Source organism: Hibiscus syriacus, unplaced genomic scaffold, assembly GCF_006381635.1.
Source record: "Hibiscus syriacus cultivar Baekdansim isolate YM2019G1 unplaced genomic scaffold, ASM638163v2 tig00012493_pilon, whole genome shotgun sequence".
In the NCBI taxonomy this organism is placed as follows: Eukaryota; Viridiplantae; Streptophyta; class Magnoliopsida; order Malvales; family Malvaceae; genus Hibiscus; species Hibiscus syriacus.
The window spans coordinates 361,289-373,089 of NW_024062284.1; the positions used below are offsets into that span (position 1 = coordinate 361,289).

An 11,801-nucleotide genomic window follows, 5' to 3' on the forward strand; every position below is an offset into this window, starting at 1 on the left:
TATATGTCCCACAATTCTGTCAAGTTTATTGAGGGATATATCTTCGGGGATAAATGTTTGATTGAGGATTTTTATCAAAGCATTCCTATGCGCTTCTGAATTCATCAAAAGATCAAGAATAGAAATTCTTGCCTGTTGTTTGTGTAGTTGTTCAACCACACTATACTCACTATGTTTCAAGAATTTCAAAAATTCTTGAGCTTGCTTTTCTGTCACAGGTTCATTGAATGCTGGAAGGGATTCATCTTCAAATACCTTCTGAGGTATTGCCATGGCCTTTCCTTTTGCTTTCACTTGTTCTGAAGCATTGGATGTTTCGGGAGAGTAACATCTCCCACTTCTTGTAAAGAAACCGACCTCGCTCACTGCTTCAGACGTCGATGTGGTACTCAAACTCTGTATTTTCTCTTCTGTTTTATCTAGAGAAACAGATCCTCCTACCACTGAAACATTGGTAGTATAATTCCAAGGTACCCTGCGGGTATCTTTGTATGGAAATGGTAGAGGAATGGTGATAACTACTTTTGGCCTTATTGGTGTAGGAATCGCCGTAGATGATTTCACATTAATGATCACAGGATCATTATTCTTTGATTTGGTTTAGAATCTTCTGATGAGCAAACATCATCTTCTTTTTTTCCGGGTTCTTCTTCAAAGAATTCTATTTCTCTGTTGTTCATCAATTTTTGCACCAAGTTTCTAAACTCAGGACATAGTTGAATTTTATGCTCTTTCTCCTGATGATATTCACAATAATTCTTGCCTTCATTCTGCTTTGGCATGAATTGTTGTGGAATTATACCGGCTAAAGAAAATTGTTGGAATATCCAAACAAACGGAGATTTAATTTCAGAAATGTCAGTCTTTGCTTTCTTTCTGTTCTCTTCCTAAATTGCATTCACGTTTTTATCTCCATGATTTGGCAATGGATGACTTGATGCGGATGGTGTATTGAATTCTAACTTCCCAGTGTTGATCAAATTTTGAACCACCCTTTTGAATGCTAGACAGTTTTCAATAGAATGTCCTGTAATTCCTTCATGGTAAACACAGTGTGCCTTTGTATCATACCAAGGAGGGAATGGTGGTTGCATGGGAACCAAAGGATAGGGCCTTATAACATCTGCTTTTAACAGCGAATCATAGATCTCTGCATATGGTACTGGTAAAGGTGTAAAAGATAACCTTTCATTTTCCTTTCGAGATCCTCTGGACTCTACTCGATTAGTGTTTGTTTCCTCTTTCTTAACCCTTGGCTGGGTTATTGTAACACTTTTCGATGAATCCTTGCTGTAAGAATTTGCATTGTTGACTTCATTTTCCTTTTTCCGGTATGTAGGTCTTTTGGAACTAGACCCATCATTTGATTCAATCTTGCCACTTTTCAAGACATTTTCAATTAATTCTCCAGAAATGACCAAATCTGCAAAATTTCTGGTTGCATTCCCCATTAGATGGTTTAGATAAGGAGCCTTCAATGTATGGACAAACATTACTGTGGCCTCTTTTTCTGACAAAGGTGGTTGAACTTGAGTCGCAGTGTCACGCCATCTCTGGGCATACTGTCTGAATGTTTCATTATTCTTTTTCTCCAAGTTTTGGAGAGTCCATCTATCAGGGACCATGTCTGTCACATGGCGGTACTGCTCTAAAAATGCTTTAGCCAAATCTTTCCAGGATCTAATGTTGGCTTTGGTCAATTGAGTATACCATTTTAAAGCCGGTCCTGTCAAACTATCCTGGAAGCAGTGAATTAACAATTTCTCGTCCTTCACATATCCTGCCATTCTTCGACAAAACATAGTAATGTGGGATGAAGGGCATGTAGTACCGTCATATTTATCAAATTCGGGAGCTTTGAACTTGATGGGGAGGATTAGGTCTGGAACCAAACTTAACTCACTAGCATCAAACCCATAGAATGATTCAGTTATTTCCACTGATTTCATTCGTTCTTCTAAGTTCTTGATCTGTCTGGTCAGTTCTTCATTTACTTTTTGTTTCTCATTCAGCTCATTCAAATCTGGGATCAAATGCTCAGTATTAAGATCACCTATTTTCACATCTGATATAAGCGGATTTTTGCTTGAAGATGCGGGATCCACTTGTTGATCTTCATGTGGTTTAGCTTCTTGTAATGCAGATGTACGAGCATTGATTTGTATAGGGGTAGTACCAGAGTGATAAATTGGTTCTGGTGAAAAACCTAGAGGATATATGGGTTCTTGGTCGAAAGATACAAGATTTTCATGCATTTTTCCACTGATAGCCTGCCTTTTAAACATGTCCTCTATCTTCTTCATCATACTGTCTTGTGAATTTGCAATACTGGCTTCAATTTTTTCCAACTTCATTCTCATTTCTTCTTGTTCTTTATGATGCTGTTCCTCAATACGCTGTATTTTATCCTCCATAATTCTCTTAGTAGCTTGTCTAGTACCGTAGTGATGTAGTATTTCTCTTTTGGCCAGAGTAACTGCGATTGAAAAATCTTTTAATATTATTTTTTTAAATTTTAATTAATGAACTTTAACTTAAATAAAATAATTCATAGCGAAAATTATGAAATGAATGATGAATGTATGCAAAATGCATGTATGTAAAAAACATTGATCCCAAAAAGTTAACTGTCATAGAAGAACTTTCATCGGCATACAAAAGTTTCTTTATAATATTTCATAACTACAGATAAGGCATAGCTTTCCTATTAAGCTCTATAATTTCTTTCATTAACCATGACACCTTCTTTCCGCACTTAGAAACTGGATCAACTTGATGCTCAATTATTTCGGCTTCAACAGCTAGTTCCCCAACATATCTGGCAACCTCGCTCATTTGTACCATGGCCTCGAACACTATATTGCTTCTTTCTTCACTTCTTTCGACATAGAACTCAGTTGACTTTTGCCATTGTTCAGTTGTTCCTTCAAGAGTTTGCTCTAACTCAGTGATTCTGACTTGACAATTGTGCAGAATTTTTTCAAGATCTCTAATGTGTCTTCGTAGTGAAGCATTTTCCTCATTACTTTCTTTGAGATCATTAGGTCCTAGACGAACCTTTTCTTGAAACAATGATTCCTCAAGTTGCAAAATGTAAGCATTAAACTATGAGTTTTTGTTTCTAGACTGATCCAGATCCTCTTCAAGTTTTGTTCGTGCTTCTTACGTTCTTTGATTAAGCTTCTGGATTTGAACATCTTTGTTTCTGCATCTTTGCATCCAATTGCTAGCCACCTCCTGCTCTACCTCAAGTCTGGTGTTGAAATTTTTCCTTTCCAGCTCCCATTTTTCCTTTTCAATATTGGATTCTTCCATCTTTTGGCCTCTGACTTCAAGTTCAGCAATCAACTGGTTCATTTCAGATTCAAATCCCTTGAACATGCTATTTTTCTCGCCTTCAAATTTAACAAAGATGTTATTCTTCATTTCTTCTAAATTTTTGGCTCGATCCCTTTCTCTTTGTATTTCATTCATGATCTCGCGGTGTTCAGCTTTGTGTTTTATAATTCGCTCTCTTCTGTCAACCTCGAAATCTTCCATTTTTTGCTTCCCTTTTTCCAGGCTTTTGAGTAGATGGCTATTCTTTCCTTTTAGATCTTCAACTCGTCTTTTCTCAATGTTCAATTCTCTGGTCATCTGTACCGTCAATTGACTGGGTCCTGATGCTTTTCGGGATTTATATAACTCCTGGTAATTTTTCTGTAAGGCTCTGTACTCATCCTCACCTTTTTCTTTATCTTTTCTCAACATTGCACATTGTGATGAATGAAAGTCAATGTCAACCCCCAACATAGCTTTATCTTGTCTCATTTGCTCTAACTCTTTCGACCAGCCATCTCTTTCTGCTTCAAACTCAGCTCTCAAGATTTCAATCTCTGATGGAACCACCTTAATGCGATCTTCCATAGAAATATCCTCATTTTGATCTGGTAGAGGAATATTTTCGTTTTTCCTGACAGATCTCCATTCTTCATAATCAGGAGTTAACATTTCTTTTGCTGCTTTAGCTCGAATACAAAAAGTTGTTTTCCAAGCTGTAACGGCTTCCATGATGTTTCTTTTATAATTTTTACTGTGGAATGCGAACTCAGATGACTGTAATCCAACAGTGACAGGTACAAATTGACGACCTTCATATTGTCTTATAACCAGAAGTGGAGCATATCCAATTCCTCCCCATAATCCGAGCAGCATTATCCAGTTGTAATCACCACATCTGTAAATGAATTCCCTTTGTATTTGCCACGGGGCTCGCCAAACAACGTCATTGCTTTGCAGATTTCGAAAGGCATTAATCCACATCTCTTTCTTAATTTCTTTTGGCCATTCCTGCTCCAGAAATTCCTTTAATGGTGAATAATCTGTATTGAAGCGTCGGTATGAAACCTTTTCCGTCTTCCAGAAATGACTACGGATCCAAACATATAACAACTGGGTACACCCTGAGAATCGTCCACCTCCTAACCTTCTGCAAGCATTTAACGATCTGAAGGTCTCTGCTAGGATGGCAGAAACAGGATTAATCTTCTTCGGTAGCTGTTCAAATAAGTCTACCACTGCAGCTTCAACATATCCCAATACTTTTGGGAATATGACCATACCATATACCAGAGCGAATAGATCGAATCGTACTTTAGCGTCTGGATGACTCTGAATAAGCTCTCTAATGTTGGTCCAAGCAATGCCTTCACTTTCGCCTTTTTGTTTTGTACGGGATGCTACCCATTCTTCTCGTACCCCAGCAATCTTTGCTAATTTAACTCGAAAGGGCTGAGTTTTAATTGACTTTGAATATATTCGATTCTCCAAAGCACCTTCAAGATGTAACAAAGTTGTATATTCTTCAATAGTAGGGACCAAGTCCTCCTTATTAAAAGTGAAGCAATTGTACCCTGGATTCCAGAATTGAACTAGGGCTCTGAGTAATTCATCATCAACTTCAACATAGAGTAAATATGGGATGTCTCCGTAAGTCTGATAAACTGCAATTTTTATTTGAATCCCAACTTTCCCAAATGCTTCGCAAATCTTGCATATCATTTCTTTTTAGTGAAACTGAAGCATAACTGGCCAAGTCAGATACATAATCATCCTGCAGACTGTCTCCTTCTTGTCTTTGTAAATCCTCAGCCCACTGTCTTACTTCTGAGTTTAGAATTATTTGACTTGAACACTTTTTATCCATAGATGAAGGCTTTCCAATGAGATAATTAACACAAGGATCAATGTCTTTTATCCTGTATGATGCAATGCAAACAGAAAAATAAAGAACACAAAAAAGAAAATAAATTAGTTACATAATAAAGAAATTTAATAATAACATTTACATAAATATTCTTTATTTAAACATGCTTTTCTGAATTTAAATAATTTAAATAAACATGTAATTTAAACAATAAATAAATTAACAGAAAAGACAGAATTCATTTCTCCTGTGTGTACACCTATTTTGGACAAAATTTTGGCATGACTTCGGATCGGAAGAGTTTCTAAGGTTTTTTATATGCAAGGTTTCAGATCTAAGAATAAAGGTACCCGAATTGTCCATGTTAGTGCCTCCTTAGGCTGCTAACCCTCAATCCTAGTCCATTACAGACTAAAGTGGATCGAGTTCAATTCGAGGGGATACATTTCTCTATGTCGGACACGGAGAATAAATTCTCACGAAAACATAGAGTATATGAACCCCGAAAGTTACTTGCTAGGTCTGACACGGAGAATAAATTCTCACGAAGACGTCGCTTTCACTCCCACTTAAAAGGGACAACTCAATTATAGAGCTTTATGTTATGCAATGCAAGTGTTGTGTGTGAGGAGAAATGTTCAAACCTTTGACATAAAAATAAATACTGAAATAAAATACTTGTAAATAAAACATATAAATATTATAAAAATAATAAAAAATTTGAAAAGAAAGAATTAAAAATTAAATATATAAATTTTTAATTTTTGACTAATAGAGACAATTTATAATTGATTTTTAAAAGTTTGACCAAAGGTCCCCAGCGGAGTCGCCAAGCTGTCGTAACCGGTTTTCGTCCGGGCACGAAATATTATAATTTCTGGCGGGGAAATTGATGTGAATAAATGGTTTTGAAAATAATTTGGGAGTCGCCATCGGCCTTTTGGGTCAGGTAGGTCGAATACCTAAAAATTATCTTTTAAAAAAAAGTTTTTAAGAAAACATTATTTAAAAGATGAACTGATCTGCGTTTTATAACCAAAAATTCGTTCTTTTTAATAATAAAAAGGGATTCGTGGTCGGTTACGTTTAGGGAAGGATTAGCACCCCTACAACGCCCAAAATTGGTACTTTTTAATTATAAATTGTCTCTATTATTAAAATTTTAAAAATTCAAAAATATGTTTAATTTATAATTCTATTATTTCAAAATTATATAAAAAATTTATTTATTTATTTAAAATATCAGAAAAGAACTTCTAGGTGCCTTAAGACAGCTCTTTTCTTTGATATTGATAAATATTAATTTAAATAATATTATTTACTTTTTAATTTTAAAATATCAGAATAGGACATCTAGTTGTATTAAGATTGTCCTTTTCTTCGATATTAAAAATAAATATTTAAAAATTACTATTTATTATATATTTATGAATAAAAATATTTAACAATAAAATAAAAATTCTACTAAACAATATATTTAAAAACAATAAAATAAATGAAGACATATAAAATAAATAACTAAATTATAATTAAAATAAAACTAAATCTAATTCCTAATTAATTGAAATTATAGGGATTAAATATTTTATTTTCTAATTTAATAATTTAGTGACCAAAATAAAATTATCTAAAATTCGAATTTTATAATAAATTAATTAAAATATGAACTAGGGATTAAAAAATTATTTATTAAAATTAAGGGATTAAATTTGTTATTTATCCTAAATATGGACTAAATGAACAAAATTAAAATTCAAAGACTGAATTAAAATTATTATAAATTCAGTTTAGTGACCAAAATATAAAATTTACAAGTTGGGAGGACTACGGACGGGTTTTAACTATTTTGTAATTACGCGCATAGTCCTTCCCGAAACGACGTCGTTCGGGAAGGACTATAAATGGTCCAAACCGGCTGGCCCGAAGGGCCAGCCATTTCATTTCTTTTTTTTTTTCTTTAAGCAGAAAGAGAGAGAGAGAGAGAATTCTCTCTGGCCTCTCTCTAGATTCCCTCACCGGAGGGAATTCGGCAGCCGTCTGCCGCCGCGAGTGTCCCCGCCGGCCACCGCATCCGGTGGCCGGAAAATTTATTTTTATACTATTGGATAGATCGGACCGTCCTAAGGACGGTTCCGATGTTCTTTTCCTTAAATGGCTCCCAATCGGAGTAGATCTATAAATACCTTCGGTATTTTCGGTTCTCCGGCGATGTTCAGTGTTTCCGGCGACGGTCAAGGCTTCCTTGGTAAGCTTCTCTCCTCTCTTTTTCCTTCTGTTTTTGTTTTTGCTCTGTTGGGATCGTTGGTAGTTTTATATCTCTCTCTATTTTCCTTTTTTTTTTCCTTTTGGTTCTGTCTCTGTCCCTGGTTTTTTGTCTCCCTTTTCTTCTTTTTCTTTCGCAGATGGGTGGTGGCTTTTATAGCCACCACCGGTGTTCGTCTCAGACCGGTCCGAAGAGGGGGCCTCGGTGAGTCACCGGACTACCAGTGGTGACTCACCCCGTAGCCTTGCATGGACGGCTGGCGTTGATCTTCTGGAAGTATCATTCGGGACGTGGCAGCGGCGGAGGCGGTGAGGGCTTCTAGAAGCAGCGGCGGCAGCGCTGGGACGTGTCCCTAGGGTATAGATACCCTAGGGTTTCCTCTGGCAACTGGTGGACCGTTGGATCAAACCAGATCCAACGGTTGAGATTGAAGATGGCGGCTGGCTAGATTAGGGTTAGGAAACCCTAACTGGAAACCCAAATATTTAGGGTTTCTGGTTGGATTTGGACCAGCTCTGGTTGGTTTGTAACTGGGCCGGTCCAATTGTAATTGGGCCTGTAATTATATTTTTTATTATTTATTTATTTTTAATAATATTTATGTATTTAATATATTTAATAATAATAGTAATATATAATAATAATAATAATAATATATAATAATAATATGATAATAGTAATAATAATAATATAATATATATTATAATAATAATATGGATAAAAAATTAGTATCTTCAAGTATAATTTACTTGATTTACGTTATAATAAGTAAAAACAATTTCCAAAGCTAAATTAATAATATATTTTTTATTATTTATCTTAAAAATATTTAATAGCATAGATAGTAATTTAAAGTCAAAACTTAAATCAAGTATAATTTAACTAGGAAACAGTAAATAGAAAATCCAATAATCAATATATAGGAAAATTATTTTGCGACTGTTTTATAAATTTAATTATTATTTATAATTTTTTTAAAAATAAATAATTTGAATATGATTTTTTTGAAGGATATTTTAATATAATTTATCTTAAGACGAAAATATGGAAGAGTGGACAGCGGCGAACATGGAAATTGAAGGCAGAAGAAGACGGTGAAAGGGGTACCTTTGGAGTTGACCTAAAACAGAACACCAGCAACAACAGATCAAAGCAGATGAGGTGACGCCATCAATTGTGTGAATTTGTTTAGAGTATGGTCTTCCCGAGGGCTTTTTGTTCCACGTGTCTTTTCTCATGCCATGCAACAATTCCGTCCCCTCTGCTTCCACGGCAGAGTCTTGTATACGTTTCTCCTCTTCCTCCAAATTTCAATCTAATTACGCTTCCCTCGCCAACTATTCCCACAGCCTAAAGTTAGGCTAGGCTACACTGTTCATAACCACTGCACTATTTTGCAGTTTTATTCTCCCCCACGGTAAGACGGCTACACTGTGGGATGTGAACGTTAATCTTAATATATAGTTAAAAAATATTTTATTAAAAATATTAATAATTTTTAATATTTTTGGTAAATATTATTTAAAATATTATTTTTTTTATCAAAAATTTTAATATTAGACGTTATTTAAAATATTTAATATTTTCTATAAGTGTTATCTAAAATATTTTTTTTACTAAAAATGTTAATATTGAGATTTATTAAATTAATTAACGAAATTAATATCTTTTGGTAAAAATTAATATTTTAAGTAATAACTTCTTTATTTATCCGTATATTAAAGTGACTGTAGATCTACCTATGCTGTACTTGGATTCTGTTAGGCAGTAACAACCGAGGCAGAGATATAATGTATATCAAACTCTACCTATATATTAATATGAAAAAGAAATAAAATGAAATTTATGATAATAATAAAAATAATATAGAATAATTATAAAATAATTTTTATTTTTTAATTATTGATAATATTTTATGGATTTAAATTTGAGTACTTTAATTAGATCTAGGCGTATTTACAGTAAAATTATTGATTTTTTATTTACTTATTATACACCATTAGAGAAAATATTATAAATTTAACATCTTTTGCACAAAGTAACGGCCTATTCAATGCACTTTACGTTGATGTGTCGTTATGTGTTGAAAGACGCAATTCATAAATCGTCCTTACTCCAGCTACAGTCACATCAGCTTAAGAAGTAGTGTATGAGCCGCACCTTTTTACTAGCTGACATACGTGTCAGAAGGCGCGATGTATGAATCGCGCCTTTCATAATTAAATCCTAACCGTTCACGCTCCGCTCACCCATCTATCCAAACCCCATCTCATCCTATAAATACCCTACCTCTCAACTATTTTCATCACACTAAATCTTCTCAAACTATATTAAAAATCAAATCTTCTATACTGTACTTATACATTAATAAAAAGAAATAAAATAAAATTTATGATGATAATAATATAGGATGATCTAAATTAATAATTATTTTTATTTTTAATTATTGATAATATATATTGTTGGATTTAAATTTGAGTACTTTAATCAGATATACGGGTGAATAGTCACTGTCAGTGTAATATCATCTCGAAACGACGGCTGATGGACTCTGATCCTCAGTCACTTGTACAGCCTGTCACCACCAACTTACAGGCTGGCAACCTCTGCTCACTGCTCTCACAAAATGCTTATTACACATCACGACGAAATCCTACGACGCAACTTTGTTCCTCTCTCCCTCTCTCTCTTATATATAAACTCCCCCCAAGCCCGATCTTCCACTTGCCCATTCACCAAGTCCAAGCTCAAGCCTTTTCAGTTCCAAAAATATACGATAGCCGCATTAAACTCCACGAATCTGGAAAATGGGTATTTGTAGCTCTTGCGATTCGACGCATGCAGCCACGGCCAAGCTGATTCTCCAAGACGGGAGATTACAAGAGTTCCCTTACCCTGTCAAGGTGTCTTGCGTTCTACAGACAAACCCTGCGTGTTTCATCTGCAACTCCGATGAAATGGACTTCGACGACGTCGTGTCCGCCATCGAAGAAGACGAGGAGCTTCAGCCCGGTCAACTTTACTTTGCCTTGCCTTTGAGTTGTCTTAAACATCGCTTGCAGGCTGAAGAAATGGCTGCATTGGCTGTTAAAGCTAGCTCCGCTTTGATGAAAAGTAATAACCGTCGTGAAAAATGTGGGTGCAGATGTAAATCCGTTACCCCTTCTCCGGTTTCAGAGGAGTCTCGTCGTCGGAAAGTTGCCTCCGCAGGCAGTACCGGCGGTGGTGGGAAGAGGGGGAGAAAGTTTAAGGCTATGTTGAGTGCTATTCCCGAATAGGGCGGGGTTTATTTGGGGAAAACATGATCGATATTTTTGTAAATAAGCAATGAAGTTGAGGAGCTGTTAGTTTAATCGTCGGTAGAGATGGAGGTGATTGACCGTCATGGTCAGTGGGCGACCAGAAATTAAAAATCGAGGGTATAAAATTATAATATTTAAAAAATAATAATGAGTGTGTAAATTTTTTTAATATATAAATTACATTTTATATTTTCCCTTAAATAATGAGATGCACTTAATCTTCTAGCTTGATGCATCCGCCCTGTCATGGTGGATGTGTTGACCTTAAGTTAAAAATTCTAGTAAGGGTCGTGTTACAGTTTTACCCCTATTTGGGTCAAAAATCAATTTCACCCAATCATCTTTCATTTATCACTAATGGAGTATTTAAAATAATCAATTTAATTAATGTCATGAATCTACTCGGCAGAAACAATCTTAATAGATCGACATTTAAATTATTCTTTTCGAATTAGGCAACTAAATGAGGGAGACTTGCATCAAAGGCATTTTATAAAGGGATGAGTGTTGGATTCGGGTTTAGATAAGTTCTCACTTGATTTTATTTTCTTTCTTTTAAGAAAATTGAGTTAAGATTAAGTCAGATTAGATTGCATGTAAACCTATAATCTTTCTTCTTGTTGGAAATGGGGCAGACTCATATCATCATCAAACTCAACTTGCACTGAAAACCTCTCTCTAAGCTCTCTTCATTATTGGCTGGAATTTAAACTCAAATAAATTGCTTACAACTAAGAGTTAGTTGAAAATGCTTGACCATTAGATGGTATATCAACTTAACTGAACAATTGCCTGTTTGGTTCCTCGGAAAATTACCATGCATGAAGACAAACAAGTGGGGACTGGGGAAAGTAAAATCATAATTTTCAAGAGTGGAGGGACCATGACCAACAAACACCCAAACCATCCATCATTTCACACAAGTTGGTGGTCCTTGGCTTCTCGTGAGTTGGTCCAAATTTAGATGGAATTGCATTCAATTATTTCTTTAATTAAGGCATATGTATATGCGCACATACATATACTACTATCCAATTAATGTCTTCGATTA

General features: G+C 35.0%; 1 protein-coding gene across 1 annotated transcript; it reads left to right on the top strand.

Moving 5' to 3' along the window:
• The first annotated feature begins 10,125 nt into the window (after window positions 1-10,125).
• On the top strand, window positions 10,126-10,827 carry LOC120205489. Its single transcript, XM_039205347.1, has one exon. It carries the CDS (start codon window positions 10,256-10,258, stop codon window positions 10,724-10,726), a length of 471 nt encoding a protein of 156 aa, XP_039061278.1. The 5' UTR covers window positions 10,126-10,255; the 3' UTR covers window positions 10,727-10,827.
• Window positions 10,828-11,801: the final 974 nt, after the last annotated feature.

What these genes read in the sequence shown, in the direction of transcription:
- LOC120205489 (XM_039205347.1), top strand. Translation starts at nt 10,256, where the DNA reads ATGGGTATTTGTAGCTCTTGCGATTCGACGCATGCAGCCACGGCCAAG.